Source organism: Zingiber officinale, chromosome 5B (assembly GCF_018446385.1).
Source record: "Zingiber officinale cultivar Zhangliang chromosome 5B, Zo_v1.1, whole genome shotgun sequence".
In the NCBI taxonomy this organism is placed as follows: Eukaryota; Viridiplantae; Streptophyta; class Magnoliopsida; order Zingiberales; family Zingiberaceae; genus Zingiber; species Zingiber officinale.
Window position 1 is genome coordinate 11,065,710 of NC_055995.1, and position 21,435 is coordinate 11,087,144.

At 36.9% G+C, this 21,435-nt stretch overlaps 3 protein-coding genes across 3 annotated transcripts; 2 read left to right on the forward strand and 1 right to left on the reverse strand.

Annotated features, from left to right (window-relative positions):
* Window positions 1-1,456: 1,456 nt before the first annotated feature.
* LOC121986492 (serine/arginine repetitive matrix protein 1-like) lies at window positions 1,457-4,174 on the forward strand. The gene is made up of 4 exons (XM_042540459.1): window positions 1,457-1,519; window positions 1,848-2,247; window positions 2,904-3,553; window positions 3,839-4,174. Exons 1-4 carry the CDS (start codon window positions 1,457-1,459, stop codon window positions 4,172-4,174), a joined length of 1,449 nt encoding a protein of 482 aa, XP_042396393.1.
* Window positions 4,175-6,227: 2,053 nt separating this feature from the next.
* Window positions 6,228-7,957, reverse strand: LOC121984117 (60S ribosomal protein L35a-3-like). The gene is made up of 5 exons (XM_042536910.1): window positions 7,865-7,957; window positions 7,722-7,757; window positions 7,380-7,608; window positions 7,202-7,244; window positions 6,228-6,455 (listed from the first exon to the last, which is right to left on the reverse strand). The coding sequence occupies exons 1-4, from the start codon at window positions 7,894-7,896 to the stop codon at window positions 7,203-7,205; spliced, it is 339 nt and encodes a 112-aa protein (XP_042392844.1). The 5' UTR covers window positions 7,897-7,957; the 3' UTR covers window positions 6,228-6,455; window position 7,202.
* A 5,189-nt stretch (window positions 7,958-13,146) lies between these two features.
* On the forward strand, window positions 13,147-20,122 carry LOC121984118 (isocitrate dehydrogenase [NADP]). Its single transcript, XM_042536911.1, has 15 exons — window positions 13,147-13,320; window positions 15,773-15,816; window positions 15,951-16,060; window positions 16,535-16,572; window positions 16,658-16,735; window positions 16,813-16,866; window positions 16,935-17,036; window positions 17,125-17,210; window positions 17,285-17,388; window positions 17,509-17,577; window positions 17,657-17,772; window positions 17,902-17,936; window positions 18,317-18,459; window positions 19,610-19,732; window positions 19,814-20,122. The coding sequence occupies exons 1-15, from the start codon at window positions 13,272-13,274 to the stop codon at window positions 19,893-19,895; spliced, it is 1,233 nt and encodes a 410-aa protein (XP_042392845.1). The 5' UTR covers window positions 13,147-13,271; the 3' UTR covers window positions 19,896-20,122.
* Window positions 20,123-21,435: the final 1,313 nt, after the last annotated feature.

Genomic DNA, 21,435 nt, shown 5'->3' on the forward strand with positions numbered 1-21,435 from the left:
TATGTTGAAGATATGCTCAAATAAACCTGAGTTAATTAACGTCTTAACTAACTTCTTGCAGCCGTGCAAATAAATCATTATAAACTTGGCTATTTATGACTTATCAAGCTTGAGTGGCAACTAGTGATGATTAATTGATACAGTGCATTCAGGGGCGGATCCACGAGGGGAGGCATCGGCGGTCGCCTCCTCTTACTGATGATGCAACCCGTAGTATTATGAAATTCCACTGGTGAAGATAGAGGATATCATCTCTTGTTCCGTGTAAAAATTGATTGTGCTCAGCTCAGATCATGATCATCCCTCCATGCTTAAATTCTTAGATCCGTCACTAATGTACACTAAATCTTAAATGGTATATCATTCTAAAAAATTCAATATAAAAAAAATTATATAGATAACGAGTTGAAATTTTAATATACCAATTTAAAATTTGATATGTATAAATTTTATATTGTTTATATGAAAATTTTAATATTAATACGATATATGTCATACCGAATCTTATACTAATATCATATTAAAAATTGTAGAATAATATAATATCGTACTAAAATTTTTAATATATCGATAATATCAAGATAATTTAGTGTATTTTGGTACAATATATTGGTACACTTAGTATGGATAATTGAACTTATATTTTAATGTATGAGGTTTAAAGTTAGTCATTATGATGTGAGCTAAGTGTAGTCCTAATGGATTAGAAAGATCAAATATTAGACATCGGAAAAACTTAATAGGTCAGGATGATCAAATATTAGGCAATCATATATAATTATATTGTTTCTAACTCAGTGTTACCAGACTTTTATTATTACTCTTATTATACTAACTTTATTTTTTAATTTTATTTTACAGAAGAAAAAAATCAAAATGATCAAAAGGTTTAATAGATCAAATCAAATGGTTCAATCAATTGATCTAATATGATAAGATCTAATGGGATTTAAATCAAGTCGAAGAAAGATATATTAGCTCGATTGTCGGTCGACCGATCCTAAGATTAGATCGAGGAGTAAATGGAAATTCAAATGTTAAGTCGACCGAACAGAGAGTCGATAGACTGATAGAGGTTGATTTCGTGAAAAATATGATCTAGATAGATCATGAACCTGAACATGAAATTGGACAGATTATGAAGTTTGGTTGATCAAATGACTGGATAGATTCTAAAGTTTAGTTGATCGAATAAAAATCTTATAAAAGGTACCTCAAGTCCAAGGTTGCACAATCAATTTCTATCCATTGTCTCGTCCTCCTATTACTTCTATTATTTATAACATCATGAAACTTTCCGACAACTATGATAAATTTTCTAATTTTCATTGTCAGTATTATTTTATTACTTACCCTTACATTTAAGGAGACAATAGTATGATAATTATCCCCTCATTCTTTTATAAGTTTTATTCTTCTTCAAAAAGTTTCAAAAGAAAACTTTAATGATTAAGCAATGAAGATTACAGACTTTTGTGTAATAGTCAATAAACTACAAATCAAGTTAAAAACTAGAATGGTATATTCATATGTTTGTTTTTTCTTTATTTCACTACAATTTTAATTCAATTTACAAAAAAAAAAAAATAGAATTTATGCATAAAATTCATCCTCCCCTCTCTCATCTCTTTTGATCTTATATATCAAAAATTCAATATTTTTCCTCACCTCAAAATATATTTATTAATATATATATATAGAGAGAGAGATTTGTTATGCTACGGACTCTATCCTACGGATTGCTACGGACTTTGCCATGTCATTTTAATTTTAATTTTTTAAATGCAACTTTTCCTTTTTTTTCTCTCGTTGCCGAAACCACGAACACCGTTCGTGTGCCAAGCCAGACGACCATCGTGCCAGGCAGCCATCGTGCCAGCCTCGCCGCCGGCCACCCGCCCATCGCCCACCGTCGGCCGGGGTCTGACCGTGATCGGATTCCAGCCACGATCACGTCGGATTCCGGCCGCGATCAATCCATATGCCAGGCGGCCATCGTGCCAGCCTCGCCGCTGGCCACCCGCCCATCGCCCACCGCCGCCCACCCGCCCACCGCCGGCGCGGTCGCGTTCGAATTCCGGCGCGGTCGCGTCCAAAACAATTGGTTCTCGCCGAAACAATTGGTTCTCGCTGCTCACTGTGCTCACCGCGCCTCCTCGCGCGCCCGCCACACGCCCTACCACCGGCCATCTGCCCACCGCCGGCGGCCTCCGGCCGCCTGGAGCCACCCATACTATAGACCAGAAGGTGAACCCGTCGGGGATAGCGTCCGGAATCCGACCGCTATCGCGACGTACTAGACGCTCGCGACTGGACGTGATCGCGCCAGATTCCGGCGTGATCGCGGACGGAATCTGGCGCGATCACGTCCAGTCACGATCGCGTCCGGAATCCGACTGCTATCGCGACGTACTAGACGCTCGCGACTGGACGTGATCGCGCCAGATTCCGGCGTGATCGCGGACGGAATCTGGCGCGATCACGTCCAGTCGCGATCGCGTCCGGAATCCGGCCACGATCGCGCCGGAATCCAACCGCGATCTCGTCTAGTCGGCACGATCGCGTCCAGTCGGCAGCGTCCAGTCGCGAGCGTCCAGTCCGAAATCCGGCACGATCGCGTCTAGTCGGCGCGGTGAGTGTTTCGTTACAGCGAGAAGGAGAAGAAAACAATTAAGAAAGAGAAAATATTGCATTTAAAAAATTAAAATGACATGGCAAAGTCCGTAGTAATCCGTAGGATAAAGTCCGTAGCATAACAAATCTATCCTACGGATTACTACAAACTTTGCCATGTCATTTTAATTTTAATTTTAATTTTTTAAATGCAACTTTTCCTTTTTTTTCTCTCGTTGCCGAAACCACGAACACCGTTCGTGTGCCAAGCCAGACGACCATCGTTCCAGGCAGCCATCGTGCCAGCCTCGCCGCCGGCCACCCGCCCACCGCCGCCCACCCGCCCACTGCCGACGGGGGTCTGACCGTGATCGGATTCCAGCCACGATCACGTCGGATTCCGGCCGCGATCAATCCATATGCCAAGCGGCCATCGTGCCAGCCTCGCCGCTGGCCACCCGCCCATCGCCCACCGCCGCCCACCCGCCCACCGCCGGCGCGGTCGCGTTCGAATTCCGGCGCGGTCGCGTCCAAAACAATTGGTTCTCACCGAAACAATTGGTTCTCGCTGCTCACTGTGCTCACCGCGCCTCCTCGCGCGCCCGCCACACGCCCTACCACCGGCCATCTGCCCACCGCCGGTGGCCTCCGGCCGCCTGGAGCCACCCATACTATAGACCAGAAGGTGAACCCGTCGGGGATAGCGTCCGGAATCCGACCGCTATCGCGACGTACTAGACGCTCGCGACTGGACGTGATCGCGCCAGATTCCGGCGTGATCGCGGACGGAATCTGGCGCGATCACGTCCAGTCGCGATCGCGTCCGGAATCCGGCCACGATCTCGCCGGAATCCAACCGCGATCTCGTCCAGTCGGCACGATCGCGTCCAGTCGGCAGCGTCCAGTCCGAAATCCGGCACGATCGCGTCCAGTCGGCGCGGTGAGTGTTTCGTTACAGCGAGAAGAAGAAGAAAACAATTAAGAAAGAGAAAATATTGCATTTAAAAAATTTTAATTAGAAAATATTGCATTTAAAAAATTAAAATTAAAATGACATGGCAAAGTCCGTAGTAATCCGTAGGATAAAGTCCGTAGCATAACAAATCTATCCTACGGATTACTACGGACTTTGCCATGTCATTTTAATTTTAATTTTTTAAATGCAACTTTTCCTTTTTTTTCTCTCGTTGCCGAAACCACGAACACCGTTTGTGTGCCAAGCCAGACGACCATCGTGCCAGGTAGCCATCGTGCCAGCCTCGCCGCCGGCCACCCGCCCACCGCCGCCCACTGCCGGCCGGGGTCTGACCGTGATCGGATTCCAGCCGCGATCACGTCGGATTCCGGCCGCGATCAATCCATATGCCAGGCGGCCATCGTGCCAGCCTCGCCGCTGGCCACCCGCCCATCGCCCACCGCCGCCCACCCGCCCACCGAAACAATTGGTTCTCGCTGCTCACTGTGCTCACTGCGCCTCCTCGCGCGCCCGCCACACGCCCTACCACCGGCCATCTGCCCACCGCTGGCAGCCTCCGGCCGCCTGGAGCCACCCATACTATAGACCAGAAGGTGAACCCGTCGGGGATAGCGTCCGGAATCCGACCGCTATCGCGACGTACTAGACGCTCGCGACTGGACGTGATCGCGGCCGGATTACGGCGCGATCGCGGACGGAATCTGGCGCGATCACGTCCAGTCGCGATCGCGTCCGGAATCCGGCCACGATCGCGCCGGAATCCAACCGCGATCTCGTCCAGTCGGCAGCGTCCAGTCGGCAGCGTCCAGTCGCGAGCGTCCAGTCCGAAATCCGGCACAATCGCGTCCAATCGGCGCGGTGAGTGTTTCGTTACAGCGAGAAGAAGAAGAAAATAATTAAGAAAGAGAAAATATTACATTTAAAAAATTAAAATTAAAATGACATGACAAAGTTCGTAGTAATCCGTAGCATAACAAATATATATATATATATATATGTTTGTTTTAATGTGCAGTTATTCCATTAAAAATTTGACCTTTAAAATTTAAAAATTAAATTATAATATTAAGTATAAAAATTTTTTTGATTGCACACGAAATGTAAGGCATAAGATGAGTCACATTCATATATATAAAGATACGTATATTTCATAGCCGATGGACGTCTCACATATATATACACACAATAATATGTTATCATACTCCCGTGCCCAACTAAATATGTGGGACAACTGATTATCTGTAAGAGTCGCAATATATGTAATATGTATATAGTAATAACTTACACACCCACAATGAGTGACTGAGTACACTTTTGGACGGATCATTTCTAAACGTTTGGATCACTTCCAAATACCCCATGCTCTCACTCATCCACAATAAGCACATTCCAACCAAGAGTGCAGAGACAATCATCACTAACTCTCTTTATATACATAGAGAATTTTTAACCTATACATTCTTATCATATACACTTATGAACCACTAAGTACAAGTCTAAACTAGAGGTGTAAATAAATCGAAGAAAAATCTAAGACTCAAATTCAGCTCAAAATAAATACATTCGGATTCGAGTTCGATTCAAAGTTCAAAAAATTCAAAATATTTGATTCAAGTCCAGTTCGAATTAGAATTCAAGTTCAAGTTCAGCTCGAAATATTAAATATTCAAACATGTTCATGAAATATTCAAATTATTACTCGAAAATAAATTCAAAAGGCATAAAATTTATTTATTTAATATATATTTAATTTATATTAATAAATATTAAAACTTACAAACAGCTAGAATAATATAATTTAAACTCGAATTTGATTTGAAAAAAAAATTCAAACATGTTCAAACTCGACTCAAATTCCATAAATGCAAATACAAATCAAACATTTTGAAAAACAAATCAAATATTTTCGAACTGGCTCAAAAAAAACTCAACTCAATTCGTTTGCAGCCAAAGTCCAAACACCCTGATTCAGTTGAGGATCAGGACCCCGAACAAATTTGCACGCTTAAAATATCCTCTCTCTCTCTATATATATATATATATTTGAAAGTCATTGAAACATGACAAATGACAATAAAAAAAAAGTAGGCAATTTGAAAGGGTAGAGAATGATCACCCATCCAAGCGACGGGGTAGACAGGACCAAATTGGCAGCTCACTAAGGCCAAAGGATACGAAGGATGCCAAGAGGGTGCTACCAGCATGAAAGTAAAAAGACTAGAAGTCAAAAAACGAGCAATGAGATACAAGTGGTATGTGCTAATGAGTAATACGCTAAGTTTTAATTTTTTTATACCAAATAACGAATCCACAAATACTGTATTATAATTACATTAAATTATACGAAAATATATAAAACCGAATTCCCTTGATAAATACATTAAACCTTATTTTAAGCAAAACAACAAAAAAAAGGAAGAATTGTAAAGTAGATTTAGAGCACGTACTAAGCTCCAAGCCCTATCAAATGGAACAATATCACCTAGTTGAGATTCCTTTGTTTTAATTTGCCAAGCTGGAAAGCTCCACTAAAGTTATCGAACTAGGCGGAAGTATAATGTAAAAATTACAATAGAACAGAAATTTTAAGACATTCCAGAGTTGACTAAGATGCTTACCAAATGAATTCCGACACCAATAACAGAATTTTTGAAAAATCAGCTCAATCAAATTAATATTGTTATGCTAGATAACTTTAAAACTTTAAATGAAAAAGAAAAACAAGTGCACAGCAACAAATTCAAGGAGTAACTAGCAACAAGAAGCTACTTTTAATAAGGACTGAGTTGCAGCTCCAGTATCAACGTATGTCTCAAATATAACCACAAACTGCACCTCAGCTATCACAACCAATTGCAAATTTCACCTGATTAAGAAAAAAATTTAGCAGATCACTTAAGTTCATAATCGTGATATCACATTGACTTGCTAAGTAGCAGAGAAGTGAACTGTTGCATCAGAATTATGGTTCCTTAATCAGTTCCCTAATTTCTCATCAAACAAATTTAAAATAAAAGAAAAAAATATTAAAAAAGACATATCCAAATCCTTAGCATTTAATGCAAAGTAAAGCTTCCAAATTAACCTTGTACACCAGAGATATTTTCTTCTTGCATTCATCTTAATCTATAATTTATGCTTTATACATACTGTATATCAAGAGGTGACCACAAACCACATGCCAAGAATGGTCGGTCGATCATTGTATCAAGGAAAAGTTGCAGCCTTTAGGCAGTTTTTGTTAAATGATTAGCCTAATTTGGCCTTAGAAAACGTTTGAGAATATTTAAACATTGAATTGTCAAGGTTTATGATATAGGTACAAGGCTAAAAATCTTTAACGTTTATTCATAAAGAAATGGCAAGAACAATCAGCAGGCGAATAAGAGCATTTAATCAATTAATATGGCATGTGATGATTCAATTTCTGCGGCTTCAACCAGGGACCAGTTACTACGGCCAAGACAACAGGCTAAGCATTTCACTTGATCAGAGATAATAGCAACAAAACTCACAAAGTCATAGCATTGAGAACTACCTATGACATAATAGCATCGTGGTCACAAATATAATCTCCCAGATAAATTGTCAACACAAGGATTTGAATCTCACCTCAGATATTGCTGGGATACATGAACACTCTGACTTTTTGACCCTGAAAACATATAAACGAGGAAAATTAACAAATAAATTAAGGGAGAAAAGGAATCAGAAAAAGTACTAATAGTTAGGATAGGATGGATAACTAGGAAGTCGAAAATTGACATGAGCAATTCACGAGCATCCTCACCATGGACTTAGGTGGAAGATTGGTCTTGAACTTGGCGCGGACAACACCACTGTTTCCATGGGGGCGCGTAACTTTGCCCCAGATGCACCGGACGTTCGAGTCATTCTTCTTCGTCTTACACTTGTAGATGTAAGCCAACCTCTTCCCCAAGTACCAATCCACCTCCTCCTTGGTGCTCACCCCCTCGATCTGCACCAGCGAGGTGTTCTCATATTGGTTCGACTTCGATCTGGTTCATCAAAAACACAATGTATCAACTCGAAAATGAAAGAAAAGAAGTCAAATGTCAAAACAATTACAAATCGAATAGTTAAAACGATGCCTACGAGACTCCCGACTAACCTTTTGTAACCGAGGACCCTCCCGCGTACGAATAACCTGGACAGAACCACCACGAAAAAGAATGAAGCAATCGATGAGATTAACAAAGCGAAAAAACTATGAGATCTGCGGATTGAATGTTTGATAGGAAGACTGGGACGAACCTAACGCGATCGTGCTTTCGCTCCTTCACCATTTCCGCCGACGGTGAAACACCGCTGAACAGCCCTCTACTCACCACTAAAAAACCCTAAATCGGCGAAGGAAGAGGAAAGGTTTAAATAGAAGAGGCAGGAGGCGAGATGAGTGGATCGGACGGTCGTGGTGGCATCTCCGAATCGCACAGGTTACTGCGATGGGCTTTGGACGTGGAGTCTTTGTTGGGCCTGTGCTGGGTCGGACCATTTAGCCGAAACATACTCTGTCAAGTCCAAGCGAAGAACAGCAGAATTAGACCGGCAAGAGAAGCGCATTAAAAAAGAAAAACAAAAACTGCCATGATTACTAAGCAGCCATTTCTTCAACGCAACTGACCAAATTGGCCTATTCGTTCGAAGTGGAAGAAGTCAAAGACAAAAGGGGGGACAAAAATCAAAAGCGTTTTTAAGTGGGACGTCTCTTTTTCCATCATTATACAAAGAACATCTTATCTCATTTTAATATACTTTCATTTTCAATTTTTTTTTATTTTTAATTCTTTTTTTTACGATCAACTTCTCAATTTTCTAGTTCGATAAATTAAATTCCACTTATGAATACACAAATAATAGACCAGACCGTTCCTTGTGTACGGGTACTTCTCAAATTTATTTTAATTGCATGGAAACAATGTTTATAAGGTGAGACTAATTAGGCATAAGTCTTTTCCCACCCTTTGGATAACTGCTGAGATAATTGAGTGACATCATCAGAAAGTACAGTAACTTGTATTTCAATACAGGATTATAATTCAGGAGTAAGCTGCTGAGATAACTAAGCGACATCGTCAGAAAGCACAGTAACTTGTTTTTGAAGAAGGATTATAATTTAGGAATTACTCGTTTAATTAAAATTGTAAATGAAGGATAAAAAGAATTAATTGTTAATCTTACAATAAAATCCTGATTTATCTATTAAGGTGGGCGAAAAGTGTCATCAAAACTAAATAATCATGGGATGCTGATGCATAGAGGATTCACAAAAATCAGAAAAAAAAGTCCCACCATAGAGAAAATATATCTTGAAACTGAAACATGTTAAACGAGTCGAGGGAAAACAAACAATGAGTTATGTGATATCTCGTACATTGGCAGGCAAAAGATATCGAGAGAACAGAGAATCATATATGATTTGATCATGTTGGATGACTTGATCATGTTGGCTGACTTGAACGAAAATAGAAATGTCGTAAGAAACGGATATAAATTAAAGAGAGAGCAACAGAAGTTCCTACGAGAAATATGATCAGTATACTTATGGCAGCGAAGGGAGCAAGAGGAGCAGGCATGTAATGCAATGTACAACAGTCAAGAACAGAGCATGGCAGAGAGGCTTGAAGTAGAGGAGGAGTTTGTGGCGCAGACTGTGCCTTCTCTTGGCTCTTCCATGGATGAGATTGCATCCTTTGGGTTGGGATTTTTTGTATAAATCAGAATATAATTATTTGTATAAATTTGGCAAGGATTTTTTGTGAAAAGTGGCAGCAAGCAATTTGAAAATATTTTGATTGCTCTCATCAGCCTATGAGCTAGCCCTGTCAGTCCTATTTGATCATATTTTTTATGTGAGTTATATCCCTAAAAAAATCAACAGTTTGTTTTGTACCAGAAGAAATATGAACGCATATCTAATTATTTGTCATGATAAAAATGACAAATCAAGCAACAAATTATCCCAAGCCACCAATGGACTTTATTTTTTTTCCAACTATGAGGACTTTCCCTTTCAATTCACTCTACGGGGCCATTTCTCTCTAAGGTCGGCCTAGTTTACATCTTGCGTAACGTTACATCTCATTAGCCTAGAGCTCAAGCCTAGAAGGAATCAATCCTTTGGGGTAACAAAGAAGACCCAGTACTCTATGGTCCATCAATCTCTCGAATCATGGAGAAAAAAAGCCGTGAATAAGATAGTTAGTGGTAAAGAAAACGGGGAAGAATCTCATAATAAAGAAAGTGAAAATGAGACTGATGAAACTAAAATAAAGTCTGAAGGTCGTCAACTGACATGTTTAAGTTTGTTAGCTATACATATAGTTGTGCTCGAGGGAGGGAGCTAACGAGCCTAAGGTCTGGCCCCACAAAGATAATAGCATGCACGCTAGAAGAGCCGAATCTCTAGCGTGTGATGATTGACCCTTGCGGATATCCTCTAGCCAACTTTCCGGCATAAGTTTAATACTTGATGAATTAATGAATAATTTTTTTAATAGATAATTAACTTAAGAAATCTAAGGTGATGGGTTATCCGTTGTAAATATTTCCCGATTTATTTTGATGATCAATAATTTTTTTTTTTAGAACCGAATCGATTATCCCATAGTTAATCAAGTATAAATTGGATATATATACACACACCCATAGACGACTAAGTACAATCCAATTATTCGAAAGTCCTTTTGAGTTCTCTAATTCACTTTTGAGGATCGAGACAATCAGAAAGGCTTTTAAGCGATCAAATTGCACTCAGTTGAGTTACCCACGAACGTGTCGTGCCAAGTATCAAATTTATATATATATAGAGAGAGAGAGAGAGAATTGTTATGCTACGGACTATTTTCTACGGATTGCTACGGACTTTGTCATGTCATTTTCATTTTAATTTTTTAAATGCAACTTTTCCTTTTTTTTGTTTCTCTCCTGCTTCTTCGTTCTCGCCACGCCTCGTCACAGCGCCTCGCGGCCGGCCACCCGCACATCGCCACCCACCCGTCCTTGCCCGACCGCCGGCCATCTGCCCACCGCCGGCGGCCTCCGGCCGCCTGGACCCACCCACACTATAGGCCATGGGGTGAACTCGTCGGGGATCGCGGCATAGATCCAGCGCTATCGCGGCCGTGTTGGGCAGGCGACTGGATTCCGGCACCTTAGCGACCGGATTTCGGTGCCATAGCGACCGGATTCCGGTGCCAAAGCGACCGGATTCCGGCGCCATCGCTTCCGGATTCCGGCGCCATCGCGTCCAAACTATAACATGAATCCGGTCCATTTATTCTTGTCGCGGCCGGAATCAGGAGCCATCTCAGCCGGAATCCGGTCGCTGCCAGACCTCGCCTGTTCGCAGCAGGATTGCAACGGAAATCCGGCCGAAATCCGGCTGCGATCCGACCACCATGCTAGCGACCGCGATTGTGGTCGGATTTCGACCGAGATTCTTGCTGTCGGCGGGTGGCCGCTGGGTGGTCGGCGGGTGGCGGGAGGCCGGAGGCATGGCGATCGATGGGTGGTGGCCGGCCGGACAGAGGCGAGGAGTGCTGGCACAATCGGCACATAGCAACGAGAATGACGATGGTAAAAAAATAAAAAATAAATTAAATATCAAATTGCATGTGTGGGTCACGGACAAATCCGCATGTGCATGTCCGTACTTTAACAAAATCATGTATATATATATATAAACATCAACACGTTGGGATTGATTTCTTAAATCACAAACACTAGCACATTAGGGTTGATTTTTTGCCATGCCAGGTCACCCACAACTTCTCAAATAAAGATGTACAAAGTATCATTTGGCCTCATATTTTGTGCATCAAATAAATCTAGAAAACATTACGTGGTATCCATGCACCACTAGAAAGTCAATTATTACAAATACGTTTTGTATGGAATTGAACCCTGTCTTGGAAGAATTATTAAGCCTCTTGTCATCACACAATATCCTAAGGTGTGTTTGATTAAGTGTTATTTTTGATAATCTTAATTATTCATTTAAAATTATTAATAAAAAATTTATTTAATTTAGATAATCGATGATTCCCAAGTAACATTTCAATAAAAAAAATATAATTTGGAATAAAAAAACCTTAAAAAGTTAATATTTTTATTTTTATTTCGAAGTTAATAAAATTTTTTAACTAAAAATATCCTCCGATATTTATACTTTGGGAAAAAATATCTTTAAAATTTGTATAATGAAAATTATATTTTTAATTATAAAAACTAAATATAAAATAAAAAATACGTGGTATTTTATTTTAAAAATAAATTTATATTTTTGAAAATATTCAATATATATATATATATATATATATATATAAGGAAAGTAAAAAAACGTAATGGGTAAAGAAAAAAAGGAGGGGAAAAAAAATAAAGTCAAGTAAAAAACGTAAAGTTAAATACAAAAAACAGAAAACGTAAGATTCAAAAAGAGAAAAAAAAATGTAATATTCAAAAAGAAAAAAACTTAAAGTAAAAAAAAAATCTTAAGATTTAAAAAGAGAAAAAAATAAAGTAAATAATAATAATATTTAATTTTATAATTAAGGGTAATATAATAAATATTAAATTAGGTTATATATTAAAAAATTTAAATAAATAAACTTTTATTATATTTTTTATATTGAACTAAATAATATTAAATTATATTTTATTCTTATATAATTATTAAATAATTATATAATCAAGATTAAATCAAATGTATCATAAAAAACATCAATTGCAATTCATAACTTTGATAATATAAATGTTTAATTTTTTTATCATGAATATCATTTATAACAACTACTAGTTATAGTTATAAATGCTACAACATAAGCAATTTATTTTTATCAATATTAATTAATATTATATTATTATAATGGTAAGATCATAATCATTATAATTATATAATAATTATGATCTATAACTAGTATAAAAACAAAATATAGAAAGACAGAATAAAATATTTTTATAATAAATAAAAAAACATTTTGTAACAATTATAATAAAAAGAGTTTTTTTTAATGTTTTTTTCCACGTAAAGATTGGCTCGAAGACTAATAGCAGAGCACGTGATCTGTTGTAATTAACAACTGCCAACTAGTCAACAAAAAAAGATAGGATTAGGTAAGGGAGGAATACTGCAAATATTGACAAAATTAGGGTGATTTTTTTGGAGGAGAATTATATATCTTAAAAAGGAAGAGATTCATAATATTCCTTTTTAATTTTTTTTTTTAAATAAGACGCGAGTAAACAAATTCATCACGTATCATTTATTATTGTCCAAACACATAATATCAGTAAAATAGAAGTATATAAATTATGATAAATAAATTTCTCATTATTTTAATTGTGTGTTTAAAGAAAAATTTCTTTAAATATATTTTAATTAAGAATACCATATCCCGGGGCTGGCTGTATGTAATTAATTGATGTTAAGAGGGTAAATTACAAGATATTGCTTCAAGGCTTAATTGCCTTTTGCCCCTCTTAGTTTTAAGATTGCAAATTAAGTGAAGATCTGGGTCAAATCCTTATATAGATACGGAGGGGTTGCGGCTCCTTCCGGTTGCTTGCTTTCCTTGCTCTCTCTCTCTCTCGTCCAACTCCGCTCCGTTTCTTCTCTCTGCCTCGTCCAACTCCGCCCGATCTGTTGGCCGTGCGTCTAGAGATGGCGTACGAGAAGATCAAGGTCGCCAACCCCATCGTTGAGATGGACGGTGAGTACTTTTTGGAATTCCACGTCTCCATTTCCCTAACCACCTGTTTCCGTGTCGTTTTTGTATCTCCGTCAGATCTGATCTATTCCCTGTTCGTTTGATTCTTTTGAATGGTTTTTTTGTTTTCAAGATCTTTTATTGTTTGTTCTGTGCTGTCATGGGTTGATAACGCCAAATTTGTACCTTTTGGTTGTGTGGATCTACTAAAGTTTTCGCTTAACACAATTTCATTTTATTTTTCTCACGAGGTGTTTTGTCGACTAGCAGAAACATAAAACCCGTCGTTTGGATCAAGAGGAAAAAAAAAGATTCACTTTTTCCCTTGGTCTCGTATTTACTTTCAAGTGTTAGTTTGATTAGTAATTCAGCGTGCAGGTCTTGGATCAATAGGAAAGAATGGTACCTCATTTGGCCCACGCTTTCTACTGTGCTCGTGTTCTTCTTACGGTTGTGTGCTTAGGAGATCATCGTGCAGGTCCAATTAACACGCCAAAGATTTATAATGTCCTGTAAAATTGTAGTCTTCATGAATCAGGAGGATGGATATAAAATAAAAATTATATTGCTCTGTCAAATCAAAGAAAATTTGCAAAAGAAAAACAAGGGCTCCCAATTATATCTGGCCTATTACTGAATGCCTCAGGGACAATAATGATTTTAGGGCATTTCCGCTCTGTGCCATATAACTTTTGTCGTTGATCATCATTTTTAAATTACCAATGGATTCCTTGGGATATAACTGTTAAATCTTCGAACAGCTTCTCAAAGGTTTCTGAATTGAATTTTGCAATGGGAGCGCAGATATTTTCTCTTGTTTTTTTGGGGTCTGTTTCTGACTGTAATACTTCAGTAACCAGGCTGACTGCCAAGAGATAGGATATCGTGTCTTAAATTGTTAGAAAAAGAATTATAGTAATGTTTGCTTTTGTATCTATATTTGAATCATGCTAGTTTCCAGTTCCATATTTTAAATATGGTCTCAGCAGTGATCTTTTGAGGTAGCCAAATCTACATAAAGAAGTGGAGAAAATAAGGTGCACTACCAAATACATATGAACAAATGTTTTTTTATTACTTAAATAATAACCTCACTCTACGTCCTTATAAAGTTTGAACCTTGACCTTCTATCTTATTCCTAACTATGAACCCTTGCTAACTATGTGAATTGCTTCAAATATGTGGCTGACTAAACATTTCATTTAGGACATCCATTTCTTGCAATGAAATTTGCTTTCACATTAGTGAGTTGTAGCTCTCGCTGACATCTCTAGATGGTTTATCATTTTAATTGAAAGTTAGAACCGACATCAGACATAACATTTATGTAAATTTGGCATTCTGATCAGTGACTGTGATTTGCTAAATTTCAGAATCTTATTTAGCTTTTCCTCATTCTGTCCTTTGCTTCTTTATCTTCAGTTCCTCACAGATGTAGTTCCTTCAGTTGGCAATTATGTTTTTTCACCCCTTAAGTTACATCTCTCTCTCTATATAACTTTTCCTAAGTTGTCAAGAATAACATAGATAATCATGTAAAGGGTTATTTACATCCCTTGAAATTGTCTGCCATACTTTGTTCAGATCATCATAATTGCTCATTTGATACATAAATCATATGGTATCCTCCAATTTTATTCCTGTTTTACTCGTGTTGCATATTCAACTACCATCCTCGAAATGAAAATCATTAATCTCATGGTCACTAAACATAATATCTTATGAAACAACTAAAACATTAATAATTTCATGATTCTCTTTGTTGGCTTGATACGTTTCAAAGAATATTCTACTTAACACACACGAAAAGAAGTCTAAAGGACCTAGTTTTTCCCCCCTTTAAATGCCCAGATGGTGTCAAATTTTGTGCATGAAGTGCATTTGATTAAACATACACTATATGTCCCAAATGTTATCTCAACTGCCAAGTTGGTACTGTTTGATAAATGGTGTGAATTTTACTAGTCACATAGCCTAGCATAGAGCAGTTCATGGGCTGAACACAAAATAATCACTCAGGTCACTTGTTGTGGCACACATTTGGGGACTTCTGCAATGTCTTAGATGTACCAAATTAGCAAACCATCCATGTTTCATGCAAGCATATGACACATCCTTTTGGAGGTCATGGAATAACCTCTAGGGAATTGGTTACTGCAAGCTAATCCTTACTTGTCACTTGAATCTCTTTCCTCTCTTAATTACATGTTCAGTGACTGAGTTGCCTTTCTTAAGTATTTACATTCTCCTCTAATTCTTGATATTAGAACCTCTCCTGTTGTTCTTTTGTGCATAACAAAGGCAGTTATTTCATTGATTAACTTTGAATCATTTCTCTAGAAATTTCTTTCTTGGAAAATGCTTTGTCAAATTTCTACTAAAGAATGTCATTGCAATTGATTTATGATGGTCTTTATCCATGCCTGAATATGATGAGTTCTTACTCTATGGCAGGGGATGAAATGACCCGAGTCTTTTGGAATTCGATTAAAGAAAAGGTGATAGATAATTTTCTTGTCAACATCAGTTGAATTTTTTTCTTAAGATCCTTGTCTATTAGTTTGCAAGAGAGCTCATAATGCAGAAAATAAGTAACTGCTAATCTATCAATATGTGGAATTTTATACTGCAGCTCATTTTTCCATTCTTGGACTTGGATATCAAGTATTTTGATTTGGGCTTACCTCACCGTGATGCCACAGATGATAAAGTCACAATAGAGAGCGCAGAAGCCACCCTTAAGTAGGCCTCAAAGTCTCTTATTTTACTCTTTCTACTAATTTATGCGTTTGACTGATAAGTCAAGTTGGTTTAGTAAATTTTAGCATTTGGATTTCTGTTCCTTCTTCTTTGGGCATTATGTATATATTGTGAGAGACTACATTTGTTACAGCCAAGCATGGATTGATCAAAGTAGAAACTGAATCAAACCAACTAGGCTTGCAAACCCTAGCGATTCAGATAAATTGAGTTGACAGTTTTTTAGAAATGACAGTGTGTACTTAACCATGCCTTAGAATCTGAAATTAACTTTAGGAAGACTTAGTGTGCTAAATCAGTTTTTTGAACCTCAGTTTTGGTAGACATGATATTAGGATATTGGCCAGTTGCTTATTTGTCAATTGCTTGTTAAGCAATACTCCAATGTGTTTTGGATTATTAATTGACAGTATGGTATATTGAACCCCTGTTAAAACTATTTTGATGTGGTTGCAGATACAATGTAGCTATCAAATGTGCAACAATTACTCCGGGTAAAGAAAGCTGCATGGATCTTATGCGTTGTGGACCAAAATAAAATCTGCACTCATTAAATTTGAATATTTTTATTATTGACAGATGAAGCTCGAGTTAAGGAGTTCAACCTGAAATCAATGTGGAAGAGCCCTAACGGGACAATTAGAAATATTTTGAATGGTGAGATTGCTCAAGTAATTCATGTATCTAAGCTCTGATAAGAAGTAAGTTTGACTCATACCTTGTGTTTTTTGCAGGAACTGTATTTAGAGAGCCAATTATTTGCAAAAATATTCCACGGCTTGTTCCAGGTACTAAAGAAAATCACTTCATGCTCCCTGCAGTATCTGCTATCACAATTTGTATTTCACTTTATTAGGATGGACAAAGCCAATATGCATTGGAAGACATGCTTTTGGTGATCAATACAGGGCGACTGATACAGTCATTAAAGGACCTGGCAAGCTCAAATTAATTTTTGGTATGCTTTTCTTTTCATGTTTATAACCAACATCTGTTGTTGATTTACTTTATCATCTAATAAACTTTTATCATCATTTTACTTTCAGAAGGAAAAGAAGAGGAAGTTGAACTCGAGGTGTACAACTTCACTGGAGCAGGCGGAGTTGCCTTATCGATGTACAATACTGATGAGGTAGTAACCTAACCTTTCTATTTATGATATGGGTTTGCTATAACAATTCTAATTTTTTATCTTTGTTTGTATAGTCAATTCGCTCATTTGCTGAAGCTTCCATGGCTACTGCTTTACAAAAGAAATGGCCACTTTATCTCAGCACTAAGAATACAATTTTGAAGAAATATGATGGAAGGTGTGTATTATGTTTTATAATTTATTATGCTTTGCAATTTGATCATAAAGATTTTATGATAAAACTGCAATTTGATAAATCTGACTAGTTACACATTTTGTTGTATGTCTCATCTAATAGGTTCAAAGATATATTCCAAGAGGTTTATGAAACTGAATGGAAATCCAAGTTTGAGGCTGCAGGGATTTGGTTAGCTTTTCTGAATTTCTTAATCATGTTTGACATATTCCCACTGTTTCAAGTATCTTATGGCATTTTCTTTTGATAGGTATGAACACCGTCTCATTGATGACATGGTTGCATATGCACTCAAGAGTGAAGGTGGTTATGTTTGGGCTTGCAAAAACTATGATGGAGATGTGCAGAGTGATTTCTTAGCTCAAGGTTTGAATTATATTGAGTACTCTTTTCCATCACCCATTTGTTTTTTTTTTCCCTTAAAAACTTTAACATCTTTATTAAATACTTTATTTGAGCCAAATTTTTAACTATATAATAATCCTTCTTGTACAGGTTTTGGGTCTCTTGGTCTGATGACATCAGTGCTGGTATGTGCAAGTATCACTAATATCATCTAAGTGTGTTTCCATTTGGAAAATAAAATCATTGGTCATTTTCAAATTAGTCAAAAATTTGATCATATTTTACTTGATTGAACATTTTGGATCTGACCTGTGCACTGGAGGTAAGTGTGATGATTTGGCTTGTTCTTTGTCCTAGATAACTTGTTTTTGCACAAGGCCCAAATTCCCTAGGAAAACTAGATAAGAAAAACCAACCTTTTTTAGGTTCAATTATCAAGTATTTTGGTTGTTTAAATGTCCTTGATAAGAATAACCAGTGCTGTTATTGCCTTTCATTATGGTGAGGTTTGGAGTATTCCTGCTGACCTAAAAAACAATAATCCAAAAATTGGCATGAATATTAGGTGTGTCCAGACGGAAAGACCATCGAAGCTGAAGCTGCACATGGAACAGTTACACGCCATTACCGTGTTCATCAGAAGGGTGGTGAAACTAGTACAAACAGTATCGCCTCCATCTTTGCCTGGTCAAGAGGGCTTGCTCACAGGTGTGAATTTCTTTTCTCATCGTTATGATTGATTACTAATGTCATAAGGAAATCATCCAGCATGAACTTTTGTTTGAGAGTGTCTTAATCCTTGCTGATAATAATGCAGCAATAGAAAAGTATGTTTATACTAATTATCTAAGATTGGCTATTGGAACATTAATAATACCTATGACTAATTATGTCATAAGGTATTCTATGGCTAATCCTTGTTTATGAGTGTTTATCCCAATCATCTAATGAGTAATTAGATCAATATAATACCTAATGACTTATTGTTCCATATGGGACTAAACTATATACTATAACACTCATTCTTGAGCTGGAACATGAATATTGATCAGTGCCTAGCTTGCTATACGCAATTAAAAGTATCACTTAAACAGAAAAAATGTCAGTAGATCCATTCGATAACATATGTGCCATTTCATTCTTGGAGATGTAGCAATGACCTAATGGTTGAGTGGCTTTGGTGGCGTGATGTTAAATACTAGAGCTCTTTGGAGGAATATAATTTTACTTGTCCTCAAACTGAAGTAACCTTAAGGATTCCATTTGCGAAAAATGGACAGAGAAAATATTGATTGCAAATGCGAGAAAAGTTAGGGTTCGTGTATGAGAAAATAGTTGATGAAACATCAAGAAATGGAATCAAATAATTCTGTTTACTTATGGGGAGCCCCAAGGTGTGCTTACACTGCACCATAGCTTCGGAGCATTCTGCTTTGCATCTTTGCCTCCACAACACTGAACTCAATACCTGGTGCTAATTTTTTTTTTTTTTAAAACTCTGTTTACTTTGACGATGGAAATGTTGGAAGAAAGAGAGGATTCTGACATGTACTCTAATGAGGTGTTTGATTGAATAACTTTTCCTATGGAATGAAATAAACAAGAAATGCAATAGGAACATCTATTCTTGGTTTATGGAATGGATTAATGGAATCAATGCTTCATTTGAATTTCTATATTTGATTTTTAAAATTGTTGTAAAGTATAAATGAGGAACAGACGTCATAATGACAAAATATTCCTACGTGAAATATTTTGCTGGCTTGTTCAGTTTGCACAACCCCTGCTTGGTGCGACTGTAACATCGACCTGAAGGAATGGTTGAGTCACTTTGATATACCTTGTGCTGATTTGTTAGGGCAAAGTTAGATGACAACGCCAGACTGCTTGATTTCACCGAAAAGCTGGAAGCTGCTTGTGTTGGAACTGTTGAATCTGGGAAGATGACCAAAGATCTAGCGCTTCTCATTCATGGATCCCGGTATTCTTAGCTTCTATCTACTACAACTGCTTGAGCAACAACTCTTTTCATGTTTTCTAATTAAAGTGCCTGTTTGCTCAGCGTCACTCGAGAAAAGTATCTGAACACCGAAGAGTTCATTGATGCGGTGGCATCTGAGCTGAGAGCTAAGCTTTCTTCGTAAATCCCTTTGCGGCCAGCACAGTTATTCACTTGGCCATGAGGCTGAATTTGCAAGTTCCTGAAGCTGGGGTTGGGGAAGGTTCGCTACTTAGTTACTTCAAATAAAAATTGCTTGTGTTGGGAAGAAACATTTTCCATTCATCATTTCTTCATAGTCCATGGATTGTTTGTGAACATTTGGTACTGCAACTTATCATTGATGGTGCTTCATCCATAGTTCGACTTGAACATTTCTCTAGATAAATTCTAAATTTTTTATTTTATTGTGTTTTATTATTAGAGAAATTGAAATTATATTTGTTTTGCTATATAAGCATAAGTTGACCAAAATTATAACATAAAGCTATAGATGGTGCAAGAAATATTGTGAAATTTAAGCCGGTTTTAATTTATAAAGTAGTAGTGTTTGTTAAAATTGTTACATGGAGTTTTATTTGTGAAATTTTGTTTATGAAATTTAAGTAATTCGAGTTTACATATTAATTTTGATCAAAATTAGAAATTAAATGCATAAAATGACTTTATAAGCTCTAAAGAATATGGAATGGATTCATCTTTTAATTTGTGGCAATTTGAGTTTATATGGCAAATGGATTTAATTTGATTAACAATTCAAAAATAAAGAAGGGTTTATCTTTAAATTTGATGTAGTTTTGTTCAACTTGAACACGCACTTATGAGTGGGTATTACAACACATATATATTAACAGGGTTTAGCACATATGAATGGGTATTACAACACTTATATATATTAACAGGGTTTAATTCTTTGGATATTGTTAATGAACATTTTTTTTTTATTATTTTTTTTATCTTGGCCACCCACACTGGGCAACCCTCACGCACGGAGATGCCTTCCATGTGAGAGGCGCCCACACTGCGTTTTTTTTTTTCTTTTAAATTAAAAAATTAAATAAAATATTTTTTTAAGATTTTATTTTTAGGATTCATAATTCCGTTATAATATTCAAATTAATTTTTTTTAAGATTTTACTTATAGATTCTGATTTTTTAATTAATTTATAATGTTTAGTTAAAAAAAAAATTAAAAATGGAATATAAAAAAATGAAGGATATTAATAAAAAAAATAAATTTAGTTAGTTCACTAGTCCTGAGATGATTAATTTAATTCCATGAATTTTTTAATCGAGTACTAGGATAAATCAGGATGGACATGATATTTTTTAATTACACGTTTTATTTAGATAATTTTTTTTTAGAAATATATAGATCGAACCATGGGTGGAGGCAGGGGCGTAGCCAGGATTTTCGATTAGGAGGGGCAATTTTAAAAAATTTATGAAATGAGAAAGGAATAACTTACAATTCTTGGAAGATCATTGCTTTTGAGAAAAATAGAGAAGATAAAATAGAGAGGAAGAAGTAAAAAATGGAGAACTTTACTTTCTTCGTTAGCAATCTTGACTAGTTTCGATGAGCTCAGCAATAACACAAAGAAAACAAGGTAAGACAAAACATGATTATTTTGTTGTGCCAATAAAATCCTAAAAGATACCAAAAGAAGAAGAAGATATGGGGT